Genomic DNA, 26,831 nt, shown 5'->3' on the forward strand with positions numbered 1-26,831 from the left:
TCAGAGATTCTTGTGCCTCACTATATTTTCTCTGCAATTCAGATCAGGCCTCAATAGGATAATGTAGCATTTGGGGAAAAAGATACAAGCCATGAGACCAGCTCCAGAAGCCAAGATGGAGAAGATCTCCACGGCCACCATGGATTTCCCTTTGGTGCTCAGGTAGGTGGGGAGGAAGGTGATCCAAACACTACAAAAGACCAGCATGCTAAAAGTAATGAACTTGGCTTCATTAAAGCTGTCGGGCAATTTCCTAGCCAGAAAGGCCACCGTGAAACTGACCAGGGCCAGGAAACCCAGGTAGGCAAGGACAGCGTAAAACATTGAACCTGAGCCTTCCTTACATTCCAAGACAGTCTCTCCCACCAAGGAGTGGAAGTCCAAGTGGGGAAATGGGGGAGAGGTTACCAGCCAGGTGGCACAAAGAACTGCTTGAACTAGGGGGCAAGTTAAGACAATGGAGTTGGTCAGTGTCTTTCCTAAGAATTTCCTTGTCCTGTTCCCTGGCTTGGTGGCCATGAAGGCCAGAACCACCATGACAGTTTTTGCCAACACAGAGGAAACTGCAAGGGAAAAGAGAATGGCAAAGGCAATTTGTTGGAAGAGACAGGTGAGCTTCCCGGGTCGACCGATGAAGAGCAAGGAGCAGAGGAAGCAGAGGAGGAGGGAGACCAGGAGGATGTAGGTGAGGTTTCTGTTGTTGGCTTTGACGATAGGTGTATCGTAATGTTTAAGGAAAACCGCTAGGACTGCAGATGTGATCACAGAGAGAGAAAGAGCCAGAGAAGCTAAAACATATCCCAGGGTCTCTTGATAGGAAAGGAAGTGGACCTTCTTGGCAATGCAGTGGTCGTTGTCTTTATTGGGGTATTGGTCCTCTGGGCAGGGGTCACAGCGAGCTGCATCTGAAATCAAGAGTCTTTGTCTAAGTATTTCAGATGTATCAGCCATAAGCAAGTCCCGTCCCCCCCCCCCCCCGTGTCTCAGGGTGACATGACTGTTCCCTTTCTGTAGTAGCCAAATCAAAGATGGTGATGCAATGGCCTACTATATGAATTTTGCTGCCCCACAAAGGTCAAAACATTCTTGGTTGAAGATGAGTCTAGAGATGGGTCGGTTACATGCAGGGAACTAAGGAATTCTAATTGTGAAGTCTTCTATGTGAAGCCAATTTAGTGGCCTGCTACAACCACTGAAATGGAGCAGAGCTCATAACACTGCTGATAAGCTGGCTCAGAAAAAGAAAAGTATCTTAAAATAGCTTCAGTGAGCACACCAGAGAAACAGAGGTTGTTGGTCTTACACATTCAGCCCTCCCAAGCATAAGGAAACACACCCCTAGACAGATTAGGTTAAGATAAGTAAAAAGAATTCTTACTGACTTTATTCTTTGTTGTTCTGTTACATCCATCTTGGTGGAAAAGATGAAGTTCCTTTGTTGTTCTTTTCTTTCTAAATACTGAGTTTGCCCTAAACATTCAGCCCTAAAGCTGCCAAGAGCTGTGTGGAAGAAAGGGGCAGAATCCTTCATCAAGGCCTGAGCGCATGGCCCTGATGAATGGAGAGCAGAACAGCATGCTTGCTTCTCCCTGGGTGGAAGAAGGAGAGAGAGAGGAAGAGGAAGTGGAGTGGCAATAAACAGCTTCCTCAGAGTTGTATTGTGGGACAGCTTAATTTACATGCTTATTCACATGCAAATGAGTCATGCTGGATTCGCCAGGACTTCCAACACTATGGAGAAAAACCTTCCTAGGAACACTGCTCTGGGAGATTTGTCTACATTATCTGTTGGCATTGGCTGAATAGGATTAAAACAAGAGAGAGTTAGAATGACAGGAGGTGGGAGAGGGAAGGGGCTCTTTTCCTGATCAGAAGTGATTCATGGGGAAACTGGCTTCAGGGGGGAGGGAGGAAAGAATGATCCAGAGGCACAATAACAGCAAGAGCTCTCTGGCTCCATTTCTCTGCTTTCTGTTTTCCCAGTGGTATGTGATGGTAGGAGTGGAAAGGCTGTTAGGGAACCCATCAATTGTGCCGTGAAACTACTTTGTATTAAATTGCTGAGGAGTGAGAAAGTTGGCCTTTGCGGGCAAGACAGCTTATGGCCAGGTCTTGAAAGTTTCTGATGAAAACTAGGAATACCTTCAAGCATGTCAATCCTATCAAAAATGACCAGAAATATCTTAATATTCTGATCAGCTGAATAGTTTCCTTCACCCAGCAAGATCTGCCTTTGAAGGAATTCCTGAGGTTTGCCCTACCTGTCTGATCAGACATGGTCCCTTCTGGACAAGGGTCACATCGGTAGCAGCAAACCTGCTCGCCCTCTGGAATGCTTCTCCTCTCCCCTGCATGGCACCTCTTCATGCCACACCTGGCAAAGGGCACTTTCTAAAAGAGAAAAGAGAAATGATTGAGATGGCCTACGCAATGAGCACATATCATTGATTCATTTCCACATTCCCATTTCCATCTTCAGAATGTCTTGAAAAAACTGGTTCACCATGGTCTACCAGAAACCAGGAACAGCTCCTGGGAGAACTCGAGCCAATGGCATTCCCGACCCACCAATGGATGCTGGAGATTGGACCAGGGACCTCCGTGTGTAAAACAAGGCCTGTGAAACTGTCCTACAGCCTTGCTAAAAGAAAGAACCATAAGGGTCCAATAAAGGTCCATGGAGTTCACTGTTTCCTGCTTCAGTTGCACCCTGGGTTTCCAGCATGAATCTTTCCCAATCCCAACCCTTCTCAGACATGCATATTGCAGACCTCGGGTGTGTTGTATGCAAAGCAGGTCTTTCACCACATGGTTGTCATCTCTTGTGATTCAGTACAGCTTTTGTCTGGTTACAAGAACCTTCTGTATCCTCAGGAGAGAATGGATCTTTCCCTGGATTCAGAACGTATCCTCCAGCCTACCTTTGTGGCCCAGATGATTGCTTCTGGGTTAAGGGTGAAATCCTGGCCTGGGGGAGCCCCAGGATCTATTTGGCCAACTTTCACAGGGACAAAAGATTGATTGGGGAGGAAAACCCAGTTGAGAAGATCGTAATGAGCTGAACCCAGTCCATCTTCTGAGAAGGAGACTTCATTTCCAGCACTGTTGTTGAAACGGACGTTCTTCAAATAAGGAAGAATCTGACAGAAAGAAAAGACACCCTTAGAAACTGGGGTACCTGCAAATGGGACATCGTGGCTCTATCACTCCCTTATGGCGTCCGTCTTTGGAGAGAAGTTGTGTGTCTGTAGTTGGTGGATAACTTTGTGGTCGGGAATGTGCAAGAGCAGGTTGCTGATCGATCTCAGGCCCCTGTGTTGCCTGGCTCCCTCCTGTCTCCAACCTCCTCCCCAGCTTCAGCCTTGAACCAGCAGGGGAGGAGACGTGAGGAGACTAGCAGGGATAGGGGTGCTCTGTGGCCCTGCAGCAGCTACAGTAACTTCATTGGGGAGCTGATGCAATGCACTGAAGAGGCAAGAAGGAGAAAGCCAAAAGAGATAAAAGGAAGAATCTTGGAAGAGACCAAAAGGCTTCTTCAAAGAGAAGACAGGTGGATAGAACTCCTCGGAATAATGCCGAATACTTTCTCCTTTGCAAGTTAATATGGAGGAGACCAAAAGAAGATCTGGAGAAGTTCCAAGAGCAGAAACTTCTTGAGGCAGCAAATAAGTGAAGCAGCATCAGAAAGCGCAAATGGGAAATAGCACGGTGTGAAGGAACAATAGCAGCATTAAAAGACAAAAATGGAAAGGAAAAGACGGGAAAGAAAGACGTTGAGCAGATCTGGAAAGAATTCTAGATGGACCTGTTTGCATCTCGTCTGGACATCCCAATCCTGCCATTGGCCACCACAACTAAGCATATACTGCCCATCCTAATAAGTGAAGTTTGTCATGCCATCCATCGGATGACACTGGGGAAAGCTCCAGGAAAAGATGGTGTAACAATGGAAATACTGAGGGCTGGAGGTCATGAACTATGGAAAGCACTTGCAGAGTGCTTTGCCAGGCATGTAGAGATGCAAAAAATTCCTGACTGCTGGAAGGAGTCTACTACAGTTTTGCTGTACAAGAAGGGAGATCTCAAAAATTATAGGCCAATCTCAAAAATTATAAGCTTATTTGCCTATTATCGATTGTCTACAAGCTATCCATGAAAGTGATTACAAACCATCTTATGAGAACCTGAGACGAGCAACAGCTGTGAGAGCGGGCTGGCTTCAGAAGCCAGTACAGTACTACCGATCATATATTCACTCTTACTCAGATCATCAAATGGTCAAGAGAATATAAATTTCCACGTGCGATCACGTTTGTGGATTATGAAAAAGCATTTGACAGTGTCGAAGTCAATGCAGTAATGCAAGTGATCAGTGCACAAGGAATCAACTCCGACTACACTGCACTGCTCAAAGAAGCAAGTACCAACTGCTTCACAAATATTACTGTCTTCAAAACCGAAATACAAATACCAGTGGAGGAAGATGTAAAGCAAGGTGGTATGAGCTCACCTAAACTTTTCAATGCTTGCTTGGAAAATACCATGCGCAAAATGAACCGGGAAGACAGAATTGATATAAACAGAGGGAAGATAAACCATCTCAGATTTGTGGACAACATTGTACCGATCACAAAGGATTGATTGATTGAATTATATTTCAAATTTCTATCACCGCCCATCTCTCCCGGAAAGGGGACTCTTGAAAGCTGCAATAAATGCTTTGAAAACTTGATGCCGAAAGCAGAAACGTGGGTCTAAAGATGAATCTCACTAAAACAAACTATATGCAGACAGGGAACTTTCCAAAATTCCAAATGAGGCTTCAGAATGAACCTATCGAAGAGGATGACCACTGTGTCTACCTGGGATGGCTAATCAAAATGAATAACGATCCAAGAGAAGAACTGCTTAGAATAAAGAAAGCTGGATGGGCTAGATACAGCTCCATTAGAGAAGTCTGAGAGAATGAGAAGATTGAAGGAAAACTGTGTGCTAATCTTGTTAATTTGACTGTCCTATCGGTGGTGCTATATGGAAGGGAAGCATGGTTGTGAAGAAAGGCAGAAGAGGAAGAGCTTTCAAGAGCAGGAAGGGCTACGGAAGATCCATGCTGAAAGTTCTCTCTGAGACCACATCGCAAACCGCCAGATTAGAACACAAAGTGGAATAAATGATGTCGTTGAATACCGAAAACGAAAGCTATGCTGGGCACGGCATGTTGCACGCGTGTTGGATGGCTGTTGTACAACAGCAGTTGCCAAAGGGTATTGAAGAGAAGGAAAGAGACCTATCAGCCAAAGAGATGGGAAGATCCAGTAGTCAAGGACTTGGGCCAGACCTGGAGAAGAAAAGCCAGGAATCAAGACAAATGGAAAGGGGGTTGTGACCAGCTGGACGCTGTACGGCTATAGTCTGGTCAATAAAGGTGATCGAGGTGATGTAGTTTTATATGGTATAGTAAGAGTCAGGATGGTCTAGTGGTTAAGGCAACGGGTTAGAAACCAGGATACTGTGAGTTCTAGTCCTGCCTTAGGCATGAAGCTGGCTGGGTGACCCTGGGCCAGTCCCTCTCTCTCAGCCAAAGAGCCAATCAGGTGTGGTAGGAGAGTTGAATTATTTATAAAAGTAATCATGGCAGGATAGAAAATAAACAAACTAACTAACTAACAAATAAATAAGAACCCATGACAGGCAGCAACACCTAATCACAAGAATCCATCCTGGAGCATGTAAAATTAATACTGCAAGATGATTCTATTGGGGCCATTTGGAATATGGCTTATTCGATTCATCCTTTACAAGAAAGATGCTGACATACAAACATTTTAATGCCATACGGCAAATGTCACTGTTTGGTTCTACTCCTGAAATCCTTAGCTATATAATTTTTTTAATGTTTCAAATGGTCCATGGTCTTGTAAATGAAATATTCGATTATGGGAATGAGTCAATGAATTCCAGAACAACAGTAAGATTCCCCAGGACTTTCCTCACTCTTTTGAGACAATAGTCAAAGAGTGCAGAATGTAGCACCAGGTCTGACTCAGTGGAAGGAAGTTCCTGTCCCAACCTTGATAGTGATCCAAGATTTAGCCTTTGATGTGGAACAGCCTGATGAATTTGGACTGGCAGGCCAGTAGGGGCATCTTTCATTGGAGCCCTGCTGTGTGTCTTGAGGTTGGCAGAGGCTGCTTTCACACAACAACTTGAACCGTACAACAAATGGCCAATTACCAGATCAGCCTGAATTCACAAAAAATGCTAAGCCATTGAAAAATAACAAGGTTAAAGCGAGCCAAGCTTAGTGTTTTGTTTATACGCTGGATTCAGATCACATGCTAAGGCCAACTTGTGCACATGTGACCACGAGGATTTGCACTGACCTGTGGAAGCATCTTGCACAAGCACAGCCAGATTGCCATCTTGCTCGGCTGATGCTCCTGCCTGGGATGGTCAGGAATGGAAACTCAGGCAGCTGCGGAAGAAGCTGCGGAAGACCCTTCAGGACCTGAGAGGGAGGCCTGTCCCACCTGGCACTGTGGACAACTGGTTGGGTTGTCTCTTTTCCTCCCCATGTCCCTTTTTCATCAAAACATTGTATTTCAGGCATTTTTATTCCATATTTTAATAATTTGTCTTTTAATATGTTTTGATTGCTCATATGTGATCAAATTGTTGTTGACTCTTCACGACTCTGTTTTGAGTTGTAGTGTACAGGTATTTAATAAGTAATTTAGTACATATATGTGGGAACCTTCCTCGCTTAAGTATCTCTTGAATGGAAAAGAGAAGGACGTTCTGTATCCCCAGGAGAGAATAAATCTTCCCCTGAATTCAGAACATGTCCTTCCAGCCCACCTCTGTGGCCCAGATGACTGCATCTGAGTTAATGGAGAAATCCTGGCCTGGGGGAGCTCCAGGATCTATCTGGCCAACTTCCACTGGGACAAAAGTCTGATTGGGGAGGAAAACCCAATTCAGAAGATCATAACGAGCTAATCCCAGTCCATTTTCTGAGAAGGAGACTTCATTTCCAGCACTGTTGTTGAACTGGACATTCTTCAAATAGGCCAGAATCTGAAAGAAAAGACACCCTTAGGAATTGGGCCAACTGCAAGTGAGACATTGTGGCTCTATCACTCTCTGGTGGCCCTTATCTTAGGAGATAAGGTGAATGTCTGTACTTGATAAATAGCTTTGTGATCAGGAGCAGCACCAAATCATAGGAATCCATCCTGGAGCATGTGAAATTAATCTCAGCAATGCAAGAAGATTCTATTATTGGATATTTGGATTATGGCTTATTTGATTCCAGTTTTACCAGAAAGATACCAACATACAAAAATCTTAATGCCACACTGCAAACATCACTCTTTGGTTCTACTTTTGAAATCCTTAGCTAGTGCCTGCCCCAGTCTTGATAGGGATCAAGGGAGGTCCAAGCTTGAGCCTTTGATGTGGAACAGCCTGACGAATTTCGGTCTAGGAGGCCCGTAGGACCACCTTTGCATGAAATTCCAGCTGTGCGTGCTCACCTTCTCAGAGGCTGCTTTCCCACAACAACTGGGACAGTACAAAAAATGGCTAATATCAGAACAGCCTGAGTTCACACAGTATGCTAGGCCATTGAAAAATAAGCAAGGTTAAAATGAGCCAAGCCTAGTGGTGGGCCTGTCCAGCATGTGTATTATTGGCCACTGGTTTGGTGGTCTCTTTTCCTCCCCATGTCCCTTTTTCATCAAAACATCATATTTCATGCATTTTATTCCATACTTTAATAATTATTCCTTTTAGCTTGCTTGCTTGTTTATTTATTTATGTATTTATTTTCTCTCCCGCCTTTATTACTTTTATAAATAACTCAAGGCAGGGAACATACCAAATACTCCTTCCTCCTCCTCTTTTCCCCACAACAGCAACCCTGTGAGGTGAGGTGAGTTGGGCTGAGAGAGGGACTGGCCCAAGGGCACCCAGCCAGCTTCATGCCTAAGGAGGGACTAGAACTCTCCTACCACGCCTGATTGGCTCCTGGGCTGAGAGAGGGACTGGCCCAAGGGCACCCAGCCAGCTTCATGCCTAAGGCGGGACTAGAACTCTCCTACCACGCCTGATTGGCTCCTGGGCTGAGAGAGGGACTGGCCCAAGGGCACCCAGCCAGCTTCATGCCTAAGGCGGGACTAGAACTCTCCTACCACGCCTGATTGGCTCCTGGGCTGAGAGAGGGACTGGCCCAAGGGCACCCAGCCAGCTTCATGCCTAAGGCGGGACTAGAACTCTCCTACCACGCCTGATTGGCTCCTGGGCTGAGAGAGGGGGACTGGCCCAAGATCACCCAGCCGGCTTTCGTGCCTAAGGCGGGACTAGAACTCTCCTACCACACCTGATTGGCTCTTGGGCTGAGAGAGAGGGACTGGCCCACGGTCACCCAGCCGGCTTTCGTGCCTAAGGCGGGACTAGAACTCTCCTACCACACCTGATTGGCTCTTGGGCTGAGAGAGAGGGACTGGCCCACGGTCACCCAGCTGGCTTTCGTGCCTAAGGCGGGACTAGAACTCTCCTACCACACCTGATTGGCTCTTGGGCTGAGAGAGAGGGACTGGCCCAAGGTCACCCAGCCGGCTTTCGTGCCTAAGGCGGGACTAGAACTCTCCTACCACACCTGATTGGCTCTTGGGCTGAGAGAGAGGGACTGGCCCACGGTCACCCAGCTGGCTTTCGTGCCTAAGGCGGGACTAGAACTCTCCTACCACACCTGATTGGCTCTTGGGCTGAGAGAGAGGGACTGGCCCAAGGTCACCCAGCCGGCTTTCATGCCTAAGGCGGGACTGGAACTCTCAGTCTCCTGGTTTCTACCCATTGCCTTAACCACTAGACCAAACTGGGAACCTTCCTCACTAACGGTCTTTGGAATGGACAAGAGAAAGACATTACCTGCCACGACTGGACATGGGAGATCTTCTTTCCAAGCCTCCTCAAGGCTGGTCGGGCTCCTGATCCATGCATTGCCTGTAGTGCGTGTGCCACAGAGTAAACGGCATTGTAGATGTTGTAACTTCCACCCGTCATGCTCTTTTCAAAAACGGAAGCTAACAGATTCTGGACATTCTCCTTCCCTGTACATTCTCCCCCTCCCTCTTCAGAGATTTCACCTGATTTCAGAAATTGGCAGCGAAAGACCCTTTCCCACCATGGCGGGAGAAAGACGTCTCCTTGGGGGTTCAAGGGGTCTAAAGACAGGATGAAATGCCTGAATTCTGATCTATCACCAGAGTGGTCCCTGAAATGCAAAGCACCATGGAACAACTTCAAGATCTGCCATGTTCTTTGAAATGCCATCACACTAACATCCCAATGGGAAGTCAGGATCCAGATTCTCCCAAATGATGTCTTAGTCAATCGTTCATAAGAAAGCAGATGCATCGGTAAGATTTTCATTATACTGGAGTCTCCAAACAGAATAATCACTTCAGCTTTAAACCAAGATTTGGGAATCTGAAGCAATTTCGACAGTTTATCAGCTCTTGTCAACAGGTTCTCAGATTCCATCAGTTTAACAACAGTGAAGAAGTTATCAGATTCCAACAGTTCACTGAAGGCCAGGCAGATCTCCTTCGCCTTGAGCATTGGCACCAGGGAGGAGATGAAACCTGCTCCTCTGTCATCTTCGGGGGCCAGAAGCCCAACCCAGTTCCACTGGAAGTGCAGGAGCAGCTGGACTAAACCCACATACTGAGGAAGTTCATTGGGATTAATCCGGAAGAAGGAAGGAAAAGCAGTTCTGCCTCCCTGAGTGACCTCAAAGCCAACACCAAGCTGGAGAAAGCAAGATGCTTTGTTACAAACCATTTTTTGTAGACAAGGTCAAGTTTTATGATGGCTTTAAGTATATCCATCATATGATTTGTGGCCCTACCAGCTGGGCTGAAATAGAGGTAGCTTCACTCTGAGTGACGAGGTTAATCCTCCCACCCAAAGAAGACCCCCCAGTGGCATTTTATACCTGGTGTCACAGGTGAGAAGCAAGGGAGCAAAACTGTACCCCGAAACCAAGTATAAACTGGATTAAAAGGGGATTACAAAGAATCAGTTAAGAAGGAATTTCTCTGGGAGTATTTCTGAAATATCTCATTATCTGTCCTTTGGGGTTATAATATTCTGACACACGAAATACAAATATGAATTCAATTGTAGAATGGGGTCTCCAAGTCACGTACTCCTGATGTTGGAGTTGGACTCCGACTGGGCAAGTCCTCATGAGGAAACAGCCTTCTGACCTTATCTGGGCTGAATTTGATTCTGTTACCCCTGAGAAAGTGGGCAAGATCCTTATGTCTCTTAGTCTAGCCACCTGTTTTTTAGACCCTGGCCCCTCCTGCGTTATTAAAGCTGCCTGGAAGGTGACCACTTGGTGGGTTCATGTGGTGGTTTCAGCCTCTTTGAGAGAGGGGGTGATCCCATCAGACTTGGAGGAAGTGGTGGTCTGCCCCCTCCTCAAGAGGTCATTGATGGACCCTTCCCAGTTGTAGAATTATCAGCCACTTTCCAATCTCCCCTTTCTGGGATGGTTGTGGAAAAGGTGGTTGGATGATAGCGACAGAAGACCTTGGAGGACACAAATTATTTGGACCCATTTCGGTCTGGCTTCAGACCAGGGTACAGTAGAGAGAGAGCATTGGTCACGCTTACTGATAACCCCTGGCAGAGCTGGGATGCGGGTGGTGCCTCCACTCTAGTGCTCCTTGATCTCTCAGTGGCTTCTGATACTGTCAACCACAGGACCCTTCTGGACCTCTTTCAGGGGTCCGGAGTGGGAGGGACTGTCCTCCCGTGGTTCACCTCCTTCCTCAGTGGTCAGTTCCAGTCTGGGTTAATGGTGGGGAGGGATCATATCTCAGGCCCCTCATGTGTGGGGTTCCTCAGGGCTCGACGCTCTCCCCTCTCCTGTTCAACATCTACATGAAACCACTGGGGGACGTCATCCGCCAGTCTGAGGTGCGGTATTATCAGTATGCTAATGATACCCAGCCCTACATCTCCATGCACAGCAGCACGGGTGGAGCTGCCAATGTCTTGACCCAATGTCTGGAGCCTGTTCAGGTCTGGATGGGGCAAAACAGACTTTGGCTCAATCCTAATAAGACTGAGTTGCTGTGCTCATTAGGATATGATAACGCTAGAACCACCCTGAAACAATGAATCTGGGATATAGATCTACAAACAAATTTAAGTAAGATGCTACACCCCAATATCTGCCAATTGCTTCCAGAAGGGTTCGTTCCAGGTTCTTATCTATCTTCTATTGTAATTTTGATGTTTTGTAAAGCTTTTACTTTAGCCAGGCTGGATGCAGTGCCCTCAGCAGTCCTCTTCGGATGTTTTAAGGGTACTCCCATGCACCTTTGACTATGTCCATGTGGAGACAGTTCAAGAGAAACCCTAAGCTGTATGCAATTATATTGTTCCCTATATAAGGACTCTAGACAGAGCCCTATTTATCCATTACTGAAGAAATTTCCTGGTAGGGAGAGTGACTTCTACCTAATGCTACTTCTTTCAGATAAGGACCCAAAAATATCCTCCCAGGTTTTCCAGTTTTGTGCTACCATCTGCCCAATACGCTGCACCATCACTAAGATTTGAAATCTTTAATATAGTATTTTATTTTCAACAAATTTTGGATCATAGTATATGGATTGCTTTTGTTTTTACATACATATATGTATTAATGTAAGATTGTTATTAGGTATAATTTTATTGTGTCTGGCCTTAGGGCTGTAATAAACCTGATTGATTGGGTGGCTGTGGCTGTTGGACCCCCTCGGTCAGGGCTGTTGCCATCTCTGGTCTTCGATGGGGCTGCCCTTTCACAGTCAAGACTGGCGCACAACTTGGGCCACTCACAGCTTCTGCTTGGAGAGCAGGTGACCGCTGTGGCCAGGAGGTAAAGCTTGTGTGGCAGTTTGGCCCTTTTCTCATTCGGGAGACCTCATGCCCTGCTCACCTCATGCTGGGTTTATTGCAATGCGATACAGGTGGCTGCCCTTGAAGTCCAACCAGAAGCTACAGCTGGTTCAAAATGAAGCGGCCTTCTCTTCTGCCTCCTCTATTCCGGCCTCACCCTCCGGACCAGCAATCCCCCAGAGATGAGGAGGGCACCCTCTCTGCTGGGGGTCCAGAAAGCCTTGAAAACCCAGCTTTGGTCCCAGGCCTGGGGTTGATGTTTGTCATTGCTTAATGGCCCCTGTTTTGTTTTGGTGATTTGGTTAGCAAAGTATTTTAGTCTGGGCTGCCTTTTGATCTCATGTTTCTTGCTGTTCCTATATTTTCTCTACTTTTGGACTCCACCCAGAGTTCACTAGAGTTGGGCAGGCAATGACTGTATATCAATAATAATAAATAAATAATGTGCGCCCATAGAACTTGGACTGGTCTTTGCTTTCTATGTTCAATTCTGTTCTGTGTCTCCCCCAAACCAATATTCAATTGAAACCGCTTACCTGTGGGACCTTGAGGATGGTGAAGATGGGGGCCATCTGCCTTGAAGACTTGGAGTCACTGCCACCGATGACGGACAGCAGGGTGTCCTGCCTGTCACATTGATAACCTGGAACCATTCGGCCTCGTGTGGAGAGCAGAGAGAGGCTGTTCAAGGAGATCCTCCTCTCAGTCTGGCTATTGTCGTAGATGCTGAAGCCGAGTGTGACATTGGGGAGGAGAACCAGGTCCTTGTTGACCTCTGTGACTGCAAATACCAAGGCCAGGAACTGCTGGTAGTTCTTGGGTATGACTCTACAATGAGAAAGACATCAGGGAACATTACAGGAGAGGTGATGTGTGCTGATGGAGTTTGTTTTGCCTTTTTCTGATGTTCTCCTGGACTTCTGATTTTGTTCTGAGGCTTTGGGCAAAAACATCTGATTAAGAATGTTATCTGGAAGATACTCCTTTGAAACAGTGCTAGGGACTGAGAAGTACTACGTTTGAGAATCCAAACAGTCTCAAAATGTGAGTAATCTGTGGTCTAAGATATGTGTGTGTGTGCCTTTGAGTCAGTGTTGACTCCCAGTGACTGCCTGGAAAGGTCCTGCAGTTTCCTTGGCAAGATTTTGGAAGTGGTTTGCCATTGCCTTCTTCCTGGGACTGAGAGAGGGTGACTGGCCCAAGGTCACCCAGCTGGCTTTGTGCCTAAGGCGGCACTAGAACTCAGGGTCTCCCGGGTTCTAGCTCCATGCCTTTAACCACTACCCCACACTGGCTCTCAGGTAGCTGGCTATAAAGTAGCTTCTGCAATACTCAACAAACCCCTGGTTCAGATCCATGGGAAGGAGAATCCAAGGTGATTTGTCAGAGGAGGATCACAGCTGAGCATTCAGGGCACATTCTTCGCACAAAGAAAGCCAAGCTTTCAACCTCACAGCTCCTGCACTTGTCAATAGTAACGCCACTTTGGGAAGCTGCCTCTGCCATTCAGTGCAAGCAAATGGAGCTGGGGAACAAGCCATGATGAAGGTATGTGATATCAGAAGATGGTGAGAAACCATTGTTTCGTATATTGGTTAATGCTACAGATTAAGGTTACTATGGTAACTAATCATTTTGGCCCAGTGAAGAGGTTGAATTTAATTGTCCTCTTTTCAGGTGTTAATAGTTGAATTGCCTGAAAGGAGGGCAGTTTGCTTGTTAGTTTTCAGTTCCTTCTCTTTAGGCTTGTAGAGAGTAAGCAGCTCTCAGAGAGCCTGTGAGAATGCAGAAGCCTGTAAATATATTTTTGTGCTTTCTGTAAATAAATTTATTTTTATAGAAATGCCTGGTGTGTGACTTTTCTGCTCTCTCCTGGGCCATGTGCTTTCTTGCACTCTGCCAACAACCATTACAGGTGCATTGAAGCCGGTCTCTCCCCAGGAGCTGGTATTTACAGCCTGCTTCCTGGGTGCTGCCCTTTTTGAACAGCCCATGATATCCATCTGCTCCACAAATCGATCCACCCCCTTGAAAAACCATCCACGCTACAGGCTGGGGCAAGTCCCACCACTTAACTGGGTCTGGTTTTTCAAGAAGGGCTTCCTTGTGTTGGTTTTGAACCTTCTTGCCTTTAGCCTGGAGGAATTTTTGAGAAAGCAGAGAAACCTTTCTCTTACTCCTCATCCACCCTCTTTCTTACCCCTGTACCGTCCCCCCCTTCTTCCCTCTGCTCTGGTGGCTGCCTTCTTTCCCAATCACCGCACTGGATCCCCAGTCTATTTGCTTGTCCCCTCAAGCAGCTTCGTCAGCTCGGATAACCATCACTCTTCCCAATATTCCAGCGGGGGCCACAGCATCCGTTTACTGAAGGCTGTTATAGGAGCACTACGGATCCCCAAACTGAGTTGCCTTTTCTTCCTGCACCTCCACCCTGTAAACAGATTGGCTTTTCCTTTGAGTTTTCCCCCATCACTTTCTGTCCAAATTAATGTGAAATCAACTTCTTCACTAGGTCACCCAAGTTTATCGGCTATTCTGCCTCCTCTCTTTTGAAGCTGTCTATCATCTTCCTGCTGAAGTCCTGAGAAAGTGGAACATTCTGAACTATTTTGTGAGCTTGGCTCTTCATCGAGAAAGGCACCAAGGCTCCTGAACTGTGGCTGGACATTGCAAACATCACCAGAACAAGAATCTCTGAAAGGAGTCCCTGAATCCCAAAAAAAGCAGGCATCCTCTGCCCCTTCCCCCTCCAGCTCAAACTTACGTATATGTGGTGTCCGACAGGAATGGGTCTTTCTGAAAGTCTAGCAACAAAGAGGAAATAAAGATTCTCAGGGGCAAATTGCCCCCAATAATGAGATCGCCAGGCCTGTAGTGGTCCTCCAGAGTCTGCAAAGGGTTCCTCAGTGCACATATGGTTTGTGTCATCTTATGAGTCGTTGAGGGCAGGAGCCAGATGAGGAGCAGCCAGTGAGGCAGCCCAATCATTTTTCATTCTCCTCGCCTTCATGCCTAGGTAAAAATCAAGGCTTGTTCAGATCCTCCGTAAAAAGAAGCAGGCTCTGCCTCTTACATGTGCTCGAGGCCAAATTATATCAAGCATGCTTCGACTTAGGTGTGTTTGAGCTGAGACCAAAGAGAAAACTGAGTCTCATCCCTCGAAGGAAATCACCTCCTTGCAAAACAAGCTATGGTGACCCATCAGGCCCCCTTTGGGAGAGCTCAGAGCAGATTTATTTTAAGCAGGTTTTCACTTGGATGTCTTTTGTGGGTAAAAATCCAGAGGGGATACATGAAGAATGATAAATCCAGGGACGAGCAATTTTTTATTCACTTAGCAATAGATTTTGTTCACATGCCAGGAGGTTAAAAAACATGTTTGTGTCTCTGGTTGCTGACCCAGGGGGCAGATGGACTGGAGAGCCAGGGAGCAGCCAACTGTTTCTCCAATGGGAAACTGAGCACCTGCAGCCAGGATGGCATCCGGCCTCTGCCATAGTCTGCTGAGGTGGAGGGAGGGCGAAGGGCCACAAGGGCAGCATGGTAGACAGCTGGGCCCTTGGACGTGGGAGCAATAATGCTGTGTTTGGATGGAACAAGTGGCTTATTTATACTCCCCTGGCAGGAGATGACCTTGGAAGCTAATTTCTCCTATAGACCAACAACAACAACAATAATGATAATTTATTAAACTTGTATTCCACCTGACTCTCAATGACTCTGGGAAGCTCACAACCATCAAACAAAGAAATTACAATCAAATCAATAAAGCACAAATATCAATATAAAAATGGAGAGGCAGGGTGCTCACTCAGGTGCAAGGCTAATTTGAACCCTGCTGGAGGGTTCCTGTGAGCCCCATTAGGTGGGTCTGACCAGAAAATCAACTCCGTGAGAAGACCAGAACTAGGCTTTCTTGAGAGTGGCTATAGGAACGGAATCTTTCCAATCAGATTGTGCTGGATTTCCCCTCCTTCTTATGCCCCAGTGAATCTGCCTGATCCGCTCCCGAATATTAACTTTCTTCCCAGGACTTAAGGAGCATTTCAGCCCCCTTTGCCTAGCAGCGGTTCTTGCGTGCTTCTGTCAAGGTCACCTCCCATGTTATCTTCTGTTGTCTAACAACTGGGTGGAGCCAGAGAAGTGAGCCTGCGATACGTCCTCAGAACTTCCAGCTGGGGAGGAAAGAAAACCGTCAACCATGGTGTCCTGGACTGGCTGCAGAGAGTGGGAGTGGAGTGCATGAGGCCACGTGGTTCTCCTCCTCTCTCTGAAGCTGGTTTCAGTCAGACAGGAGATGTTGGGCCAGAAACCCATGATTTTCAGGGTGCCTCAGGCTGGGTGTTCTCTTCCCTCCTGCCAGGAGTGTTCTCTTCCCTCCTGTGCAAAGGAGGCTGCCTGGAGTTCATCAGTTGGCTTGAGGTTAGGTATCATTGCTACACTGACGATACTCCATTGTAAATCTCAACGCCCAGCCAACCAAGCAATTTTTATTTATTTCTCAAATTTGTACCACCACCCATCTCCCCCCAAGCTATGCTGTCAAGGTCATATTCCGGTGCCAGGGGGCTGGGTGGGGCAGAAGAGGCTCAAACCCGGTCCTAGGCTGTGGGTCCTTGGTCCTCCCTGTGGAGAATTTTCCATCATTGCTCCCAAATGGGGTTCCATGGCCACACTTGGGACTGATGCAAAACCTGTTGGGTCTTCCTGGACTCTCAGTTGCTGCTTGAAGAGCAGATGGCAGCTGTGACCAGAAAGGCCTTTGCACAGGTTCAGCTTGTGAAACAGGTGTGCCTGTCCTGGATCAAGAGGCTCTCCTCACGGTGCCTCCTGCCTTGGTCACCTCCCACTGGATTCTTGCAATGGGCTCTCTGTGGGACTGCCTTTGAAGGGCAGTGCTGTAAGATGGGCAGCCATACAAATCTTGTAATGGAGCCCCAGTGTCAAAGCAATATGATTTGCCTGGCACAACCTGTTTTAACAAACCTGTAGAGGTTTCTGGTAATCACCTTCTTCATTTCTTGGTGCTTGCAAACCCAACATGTGCTTATATTTTGTAGGATTGCTCCAGGTATTATTTATTTATTGTTCACACTTATATTCTGCCCCCCCCCCCATCTCACACAAGGCAGCTCTACAGATAGACCACATTTATTTTGCCGTTCAAGCAGCCTTACAATTGGATCACATTTTCAACCAGTGATAAAATGAGAGAAGGCTTGTCCGTGTAAGAATCGTTCTTCAAGAGCGCCTTTGCCCTGCTCTTTTTACTCCACAGTGAGCCCTTGCGCTGTGTGGTGGTGGCAGCTTCGACCTCTCATCTTCAGAGACTGATGGCAGCTGTTCCTGTTGATCACTGCACAGTCCCGCCTAGGCTGCCTGCAAGTCCTCAGGCAGCAATTAATCCGGTAACTCCAGAGCAGGCTGCCAATTGTTGGTCTCCTCATCTGAGTCTGAGCTTGCCATGAGAGGCAGGACTAATTTGATTGGTCCACCATGGTCTACACCAGTACCTGTTGGACCCTATTGGGTTCCAAATCATGGAGCTTGGGGTTGTTGCTGAAGGTCTGGTGCAACATTCGACTGAGGCCCTAGTTGCCACCTAGAATTGGAAGGTGGCTGGGCCTTGGACCAGATTACAGTTCTGTGGCCTCTCTCCTACTGTGGATCCCCAGGTCCCCTTGGCTTACAGAGAGGCTGAGGGAGATAAAATGTGAGGTGGTGCCTAGAACCGCACTGGAGGAGGAGGGGAAAAACCCATTGAGCACTGGCTAGAGCCGCTGTCAAGGCCTACTTTGTGCAATAAGGGTGGCAGAACACCAGCATTACCTGGCTCCACACCTCTGCTCCGGGCCAAGCAAGTGAAGGGGAGGGAGTCTGGTCTTGGGGTCTGGGGGCTGTGAGGGTGTTGATGGGAAAGAACAGGGCTCAGCACAACTCCAGAAAAACTGGGTGGCTTTGAGATTTAGGGCCCTTGGGATCCAGTTATTTTATATCTTTGGTTCTGGATGGGGTCACACTATGTCAAATGGAACAGGTGCACAATTGGGCTGATTTAGTAAGAAAGGCTGGAAAAGGAGGGTGTGGATGTCCAATCTGGGATCCTGGGGGAAAAATCTGGCTGGCCTGGGTGGCAGGGATAGCCATTCTCCTTCCTGATGGGCAGTCATCACAGCCTGTAATGGGCATAATTAGCAACATCTTCAGTTGAGTTGTAAGAACCCCAGATCAGTTGCTCAAGGTCAGAAGAACTGCAAATGGTGAAGATGAAATTTTAAGGCAACTACACAAAGCAGAGATGAGGCAGGCCCCCACTCTCCCGGCCTTCAGAGCGGGAGTTAAGACCTGGCTATGCCCCATCGCTTTGGGTGAGAGAAGGGATACTTGATCGTGGAGGTGGCTGGTACTGTGATGCAGCCTGGTAAATTTCATTAAGACCATCTTGGACTTCATATTTTATATGTTACATTATGCATTTTTATATTTTTCCACATTTATATTTTATAATCAATCATTGATGAATCTTCATTCTTTTATTCATTGTAAACTGCCCAGAGTCATCATTGCAGAAGATTGGCAGGGGAGAAATCTAAACATTGATCTCTTCAGGATTGAAAGGAGGGAGATTTAAGGCTAAACTGAGTTCATTCAGGTTAAAATGTTTGTATGTTTGAATAAAGTTTAAAGGTTCTGGCAGACCTTTCTAAGTAGGTCACATGGTTAGAGTTGGATAGAGTCAGCAAAAACAGGAAAGCCTCAGTGTCCTTTTTAGCTAGTATGTGCGTGTTTTGTTTGGACATGCTTGGGGTGGAAAGGTCTGTATTATTCTGTATAATTGTGACTAAATCACTTAACGTTGCTATGGCATAAATGACAGGCACACCTTCAGATGGGTGCTGCATGGGAAAGTCTGTGTATGTTTAGAGGACAAAAAGTCACCCTTCAGCTGTAGCTCTTGGGTCAGTTTTTTGGTTACAGCAGGTCCCAAAAATTTTTGATTATGTCCAAAATTCTACCAGGGTCATTGCTTAGAGAAACTAAGCAGCGTAAGTTGACTGATTACTTGTTACATTTCCTACTTAATTTTCCTCATCAGGTGACTTCTGCTGTTCAGATCTGGCCTCAGTACTATAACGTACCATTTGGGGAGAAAGATGCAACCCAGGAGACCAGCCGCAGAGGCCAAGATGGAGAAGACCTCCACGGACTTCCCTTTGGTGCTCACGTACGTTGGGAGGAAGGAGATACAAACGCTGCAAAAGACCAGCATGCTAAAAGTGATGAACTTGGCATTGTTAAAGCTGTCAGGCAGTTTTCTAGCCAGAAAGACCACCATAAAGCTGACGAGACTCAGGAGGCCCATGTAGCACAGAACAGCATAAAACATGGTGGCCGACCCTTCATTGCATTCCAGCACAATTTCTCCCATCACAGAATGACAGTCCAAATTAGCAAACGGAGGGGAGGTTGCCAGCCAGGAGGTGCAAAGAGCTGTTTGCCCAAGAGGACAGACAACAGAGTTGATCACCTGCTTCCCCAAGAGTTTTCTGGCCCTGTTTCCTGGCTTTGTACCCATGAAGGCCAGAACTAGTCAGTTTTTTGCCAACACAGATGAAATAGCAATGGAGAAGATGATGCCAAAAGCAGCTTGTCGGAGGAGACAGGTGAGGTTCCTGGGCTGACCCATGAAGAGGAAGGAGCAGAGGAAGAGGAGCAAGAGGGAGATCAGGAGGACGTAGGTGAGACCTCGGTTGTTGGCCTTGATGATTGGTGTGTTGCAATGTTTAATGAAACCTGCCAGCACAAGGATTGTGATCAAGGAGAAGAAAAGAGCCAGACAAACTAAAATGAAGCCAAGAGTATCCTCATATGAGAGAAAGTTCATGGCCTTGGAAATACACTGGACTTGGTCCCTGCTTGGGTGTTGGTCTTCTGGGCAGTGAATGTACTGAGCCGCATCTGGAAAGAGCAGGCACCAGCTTATATCAGACAGTCCAAGGGTTATCTTGGAGGGGAGTTGTTTTCCCAGTGAAAGAGGTGGAATACCCCATACTCCCCATCTCCCTACTTCTTCCGCACATAACACAGAAGTAACTGGGGGAATCCATCTCACAGGATGTGGTAGCAGCTACTAAATTCTGAAGGGGATTGGCACAATCTTGGGCAAACAAGGGTTATCAGTCTTGATGACTTAGTGTCATGTGTGAGTTGTGAACCACATGCCTCTGCATGGCAGTTGCAGGAGAGGAGAGCAATGGGGAGTGAGGGGTGTGTTTCTCTCTCCTGCTTGTGGTCAATGCAGAGGCATCTGGTTGGGCACCCTGAAAGGCAACGCTGGAGTAAGATGGCCTTGGCCTGATCCAGGAAGGCTATTCTGGAGGCAAATTCTAGGCCTAACCTTTCAAAAGCATGTTTTGGTAGGTTGGTTAAGTTTGATCACTGTTGTGGTGGGTACATCCCAAAGCCTCCTGTGCAAACCAATGAAACACTCCTAAGCTGTAACTTTCCCATCTCTTCCTGATAGTTTTCTGGTGGTCATGTTTGTTTTTTCTCAGCAGATGAAACTGGCAAGCAATAAATGAAGAAGAGCAACACAATCCTTCTGACTGGCAGGGCTAAGATCCTTTGACTGCAGGGGTTGAATGTGATTGCCCATTGGTTCATTCATTCATTGATTTGTTCATTCAGGAAGAACATGATCTCTGCCAGGGGAGAACCATCCTCATCTTCCTTTGTTTTTATAGCTGCAAAATTATCATAAACACAGGGCTGCATTAGGAAGATGGGCTAAGGCTAGTCTTTCCCACTGTCCTAAAAGACTGGAGAAGCCACTGCCATAATCCTGAAAAACTGCGGCCAGTCTCTTAAAACTGCTGCCTCCAGGGGGCCACTCTTTAATGTTCTGAATTATTTTCATCATGTTTATTTGCTCAACAGGTTTGCTACACCCTGCTCTCTTTCGCTCCTCCCCCTGCAGCCATGCCAGATCCCTCATTCCTGTTTGATGATCTTCTTGAGCAACTTGCCTGTTTGATTAGAAATTGTGCCTCCTGGGCAAGAAATACATCCATAGCAACAAACGGGATTCTCTTCCACAACCTCCCTGGCTTGTCCTGGAAGGCAGCGCTTCACACACTGGGAGAAAGGCTTTGTCTGAAACGAGAGAGGATAACTTGGAAAGGAAGAGATTAGCAACATTCAGCTTTGTTACAGGCTCTGTATAAAATGAGCCCATGTTGCTCCTTCCTCCACATTCTGATGGGAGTTTTCAGCACAACAGTCTGTTCCCTCCTCTCAGTTTTCCTTAACCCTGGAAGCAGCTTCTGGTCCCCACCTAGTTTGCCCACACAATGGCAACAGGGTCAATGCTGAAACCTGCAGCCGAAGGAGCCTCCAGATCAACCCATCCAACTTTCTGTTGAGCGATCATCTCATTTGCAAAGACGGCCCAGTTTGGAATATCAAATCCTGCATATTTCATCCCAGTTTCTGAAAAGGAGACTTCATCCCCAGCGGTGTTATTAAAGCAGATGTTTCTCAAGAAGGTGTGGGTCTGAAATGGCAAAAGAAGCAAGCAAGCAACCAAACAAACAGAAAGTCCATCAAAATGAGAAGAGTCGATATAAAGTGATTTTAAATTGCAAAATGTGGAATCAATGTTTTTCTGAATAACTGGGATGATGTAATGGTTGCCTATTCCAACATACTCAGTCTCACAAGCCCGAGCTTTAAGATAACTGATTTATTAAAGGAATAGTGTGCAGATACAGACAAAGCTGAGAATAAAGCAAAAGTGCGTGAAATACAAATCAAATACTGTTGCTTCAATCCAACTCCGCCCCGCGCCCCATCGTAGCAATCACCCCATGCCAGATGCTACCCAGCATCATAACCCGGCCTGGGAAAGTAACCTTGAAGAAAGACACCAACCCAAACATGCATTCCAGAGATTACAGCCTCGCAGGGCTGGAAATTTCCAACAGGGAAACACGGAGCAAGAGAGTGACATGTGAAGCGTTACGATGTATACAGAACATTGAAACGGGGAACATGACATACTGCCCCCCTTAAAACAATGCTAAGGTTTAGGTTTAGAGGGATAGGCAGCATGAAAGTTGGCAACGAGGGTCGGGGATCGCACATCAGGAGCTGCCACCCACTCAGGATGTGGGAAGTGCTTCCATCGGATGAGATATTGCAAAGTAGAGTGATTGCGACGAGAATCAAGGATGTCTTTAACTTCAAAGTGTTGCTGAGCATCAATCATAATAGGTGGAGGGGGTACTTGTTGAGGATGCCAGCGATCCGACATGATGAGCGGCTTGAGTAAGCTGCAATGAAAAACAGGATGCAAACGTTTAAGATTATGTGGTAGATCCAATTTAAAAGTTACAGGATTGATTTGAGCAACAATTGGAAAAGGACCAACAAATTTAGGACCAAGCTTCTTGGAAGGTTGGGAGGATTTGATAAACTTGGTAGAAAGGTAGACCTTATTGCCGATTTTGAAGGCAGGTTGGGAGGAACGTTTTGCATCGGCATGTTTTTTGTAAGAGGCTTGGGAATGATGTAAGGCTTGTTGGATGTTTCGCCAAGAGTCGGCTAATGTTTGAGCCCAATCGGAGAGGGAGGACGGTAGAGATTGTGGCTGCAGGAGTTCTGGAATTGGGACGAAATCACGGCCAAACACTGCCTTAAAAGGAACCTGTCCAGTGCTTTGATGGACAGCATTGTTGTAAGCTACTTCAGCAAAGGGTAGGAGATTAACTCAATTGTCTTGTTGATAATTCACAAAAGCACGGAGATATTGTTCCAAGGTGGAATTGACAGCCTCAGTAGAGCCGTCCGTTTCCGGATGCCACGCCGTAGAAAGGGCTTGCTTGGTGCCCACTAGTTTCAAAAAGGCCTGCCAAAATTGTGACGTAAATTGTGAACCCCTGTCACTCACCAAACGGGAGGGGCTCCCGTGGAGGCGGTACACGTGTACAAGGAAGAGTCATGCGAGCTGCTGCACGGTGGGAATGGACGCGCAGGGTATGAAATGGGCTTTTTTAGAAAAGAAGTCTTTAACCACCCAAATCACAGTTTTACGTTGACTGGGAGGTAAGTCCACTATAAAATCCATGGATATCTCCTGCCAAGGGTAGGTTGGGCTAGCCACTGGTTGTAGCAAGCCGTGTGGCTTTCCAACTTTGCGCTTAGTTGTTGCACAAACTGGGCAGGCAGCGACATAGTCTTTAACATCCCTGAGAAGCGCTGGCCACCAGAATTGCCGCCAGGTGAGGTGGAGGGTCTTAAGATAGCCAAAGTGTCCAGCTAGCTTATCATCGTGGCAGCGCAGAAGGATTGTCTTTCGTAAAGCCTCAGGGACATACAGCCGATCATTCCTCCATGCAAAATCCCCACACATGGTAACAGCGTTTAAGTTAGCTTGCAACCATGTATCAGATATGAGATGGAGAAGAAACTGTTGTTGCAAATCTGAAGAAATTGGCAAGTGTCCCGGAGCGGGAGAGGGAGGAGCGGCTAACTGCTGAGTTGCCCGGGTGCATGTTTGACTGCGCGTCATGGCCACTAATCCCAATTGTTTTTCGGTCCAGACTGTACCCTGGACAGTTGGCGCAGGGCCAGAATCTTGGGGCCTGTGGGAAAGGGCATCAGCTAGGAAGTTTTTCCTCCCTGGGATAAACTTGAGGGAGAAGTCGAAACGGCTGAAAAATTCAGCCCATCGGAGTCGCTTGGTGCTGAGTTTGCGACTGGTGGTTAAGGCTTCGAGATTTTTATGATCAGTCCAAACCTCAAAAGGGTGAGAAGCACCCTCCAACAGGTGCCGCCAAGTATCCAAGGCTGCTTTTACAGCAAAAGCCTCTTTTTCCCAAACATGCCATCGCCTCTCAGTCTCGGTGAATTTGCGGGATAAATATGTGCAGGGCTTCAAAGTACCTGACTGATCAGCTTGGAGCAACAGCGCTCCAATAGAGTAGTCAGAAGCATCGACCTGAACCACAAATGGTTTAGTTGGGTCGGGATGCTTGAGGATGGGTTCAGTGGTGAACAGCTGTTTGAGCGTGTCAAAAGCCTGCTGGCAGGCTGGAGTCCATTTAAGGAGCGCGCCTGGATTCTTTGATCGCCTTGTGTCCCCCTGAGCTTTGGTTTTTAATAGGTCAGTGAGGGGGAGGGCGATTTCTGCAAAATTTTGGGCAAATGCCCGATAGAAATTGGCGAAGCCAAGGAAACTTTGTAATTGGCGTCACGTGCGTGGAGGTTCCCAAGCGACAATGGCCTCAACCTTTGTAGGGTCCATTTCAATCCCCCCTTCGGAAATTCGGTAGCCCAGATAATCAATTTGGGATTGATGAAAAGCACATTTAGACAACTTAGCATACAACTCAGCCTTTCGAAGTTTAGCAAGCACTTGACGCAGCAAGTGCACATGCTCCGCCATGGTTTCAGCATAAATCAATACATCATCCAAATATACTAACACCCCCTTGAACAGGTGGTCATACAAGACCTCATTAATAAGCTGCATAAATACCCCAGGTGCTCCTGACAATCCAAAAGGCAACACCTTGTATTGAAACGCTCCCAGAGGACAGTTAAATGCTGTTTTCCACTCATCCCCTTCCCTTATATGAATGCGAAAATAGGCCTCCCTTAAATCCAACTTTGAGAAGATTTTGCCCCTGGCCAGATGTGCTAACATGTCTTTTAGGAGGGGCAAAGGATATTTATTTAATATTGATACTGCATTGAGCCCCCGGAAATCCGTACATAGTCTCAAAGAACCATCCTTTTTTGGTCTAAATAAGACCAGTGCCCCTACCGGGGAGTTGGCTGGCTCAATAAAACCCCTGGCCAGATTCTTGTCAATGAACTCCCGCAAAGTGCCTAACTCTTTCGGGGACATGGCATAGATTTTTGGGTTAGGCAACTTTACATTGGGTAACAATTCAATAGCACAATCAGTCTTTCGATGGGGAGGCAGGCGATCTGCCTCCTTTTCGCCAAATACATCCGCGAAGTCCTGATATTGTGGAGGCAATCCCTCCAGCGGCTCCAGCGTTTGTACTGTGGTGGTGGCTGCCTGCCCCCCTTCATTGTCCTCCAACAAATCCTTTTCTGGCACCTTATAAAATCCATCAGCAAATGTCACAGTTCTATGTAGCCAGTTGATAGCCGGATTCTGCTTGACAAACCAAGGCATCCCCAAGATGACCAATGGGCCCCCCACCGGTGCTATCACAAAGGGCAATTTCTCCCAGTGAGTCCCCATTTGCAATGCTACCAGTCCCATGGAGTGGGTTACCGGTTTCCCCCCGGCCATAGTCCTGTCCAGTTGGGTAAATATCATTGGCCGCTTCAACAGGAACTTAGGAAGTTCCAGTACAGCTACAAGATCGGGGTGCATCAGGGATCGTGAGCAACCCGAGTCCAGCATTGCCTGGACTTCCACAGTTCTGGTACTGGAACCTAATTTTACTTTGACCGTCAGGGTAGGAAAATTCCCACTCACCGAATCGTGGTCACGGCCATCTCCTTCCACCTGCCCTAGGGCGCCGCTCAGGACAGGTGGCTGGCTTTTCCCGCCGGTTGCTCGAAGTCCAGCTGCTCCTCCTCTCCTCCGAATCGATGCTCGTCAGGGTCGTCCTCCACTCGGGCAGTTCTCATCTTCCTTGGTACGGAAGGGGACTTGCCAGATGACTTTCCAGGTTGCTCCTCTGATCTCTTCCTAGGGCACGCTGCTGCTCGATGTCCTTCTTTCCCACACTGCAAGCATTGCCCCTTCGCAAAATGCCATTCTTTCTCCTCCTCCCAGCTTTTCGACTTGGGGCAGCTTGGGAATCCCGGGGTTCGGCTACCTTTGCTGAACTTTCCTTGCTTCAACTCTTTATTATGGGCGAACGTCTCTAAGGCGTCTTCAGCATTACCAGCCAGTTGAATCCACCCGTACAATGTTTTCGGATCATCCCGTCCCAATGCCCATTGGAGGACCTCTGTTTCCAGTCCCTGTTTGAACATTTCCACCAGGGTTGACTGGGACCAGTCCTCCACCTTTCCGGCCAGGGCTTTAAACTCCATGGCATAGTCCGCCACAGAGAGGGATCCCTGGGCAAGTTTCTGCAACGCCTGCTTCGCCCGTTCCTGAGCCAAGGGGTCTTCAAAGTGTTGTTTTAATGCCCACAGGAACTCCTCAAACTCCTCTAGTTTGGGCGCTTCGGCTTGGCATAATTGCACATACCAATTGGCTGCCCTCCCCTTTAGCTTATTGGTGATGGCATTGATTTTGCCTGGCTCGGAGCGAAAGCTTCGACTCCAATCAGCCATATAATTTCTAGCGTTGGTAATGAAGAAGGACAGCTTCGTAGGGTCGCCATCGAACTTTACCATGAACGGCGGAGGGGCTCTTGCCGCCTCTCTCAGCTCGGCTTGCTCCATAAAAGCCAACGACCGTCTGGCTGCCGCCTGTGACCCGTCCCTGGTCACTCCTGATTCTCTGCCCCTTGCTTGCCGGAAAACTCCAGTCCTGCTTCTCCCCCTCGGTGGGGATGGGGACCTCACTCCCAGAGTGGGTTGCCGGGGGGGAATTTCCTCCAGTCCCTCCGGACGGGGCTCCGACCCTCTGGGGTTACCCCTTAACAGGGCAACGATAATGTCCATCTTTTCCTCCAATGCCCTCATGCACGCAGGAGTGACCGGGGCTTCCAATGGACCCTTGGTCACCACCACCGTAGGCGACAGTGGGATCTCCGGTTCCCAAGACGCCTGGGGTGATTCGACCTTGAAGTCTCTCTCTTCCCCGGTCCGATAGTCATCCCCTGTAGCTCCGCTCACTTCAGACGGTAAGCCCCGCTCTTCCACTAGGGTAC

General features: G+C 47.5%; 1 protein-coding gene across 1 annotated transcript; it reads right to left on the bottom strand.

The window, feature by feature from the left end:
* LOC134487566 (vomeronasal type-2 receptor 26-like) lies at positions 1-25,372 on the bottom strand. The gene is made up of 10 exons (XM_063289429.1): positions 25,271-25,372; positions 23,905-24,019; positions 19,569-19,755; positions 12,498-12,789; positions 9,441-9,693; positions 8,932-9,149; positions 6,859-7,077; positions 2,922-3,140; positions 2,262-2,391; positions 1-905 (listed from the first exon to the last, which is right to left on the bottom strand). The coding sequence occupies exons 1-10, from the start codon at positions 25,370-25,372 to the stop codon at positions 1-3; spliced, it is 2,640 nt and encodes an 879-aa protein (XP_063145499.1).
* Between the last annotated feature and the right edge of the window lie 1,459 nt (positions 25,373-26,831).

This window comes from Candoia aspera, chromosome 1 (genome assembly GCF_035149785.1).
Source record: "Candoia aspera isolate rCanAsp1 chromosome 1, rCanAsp1.hap2, whole genome shotgun sequence".
In the NCBI taxonomy this organism is placed as follows: Eukaryota; Metazoa; Chordata; class Lepidosauria; order Squamata; family Boidae; genus Candoia; species Candoia aspera.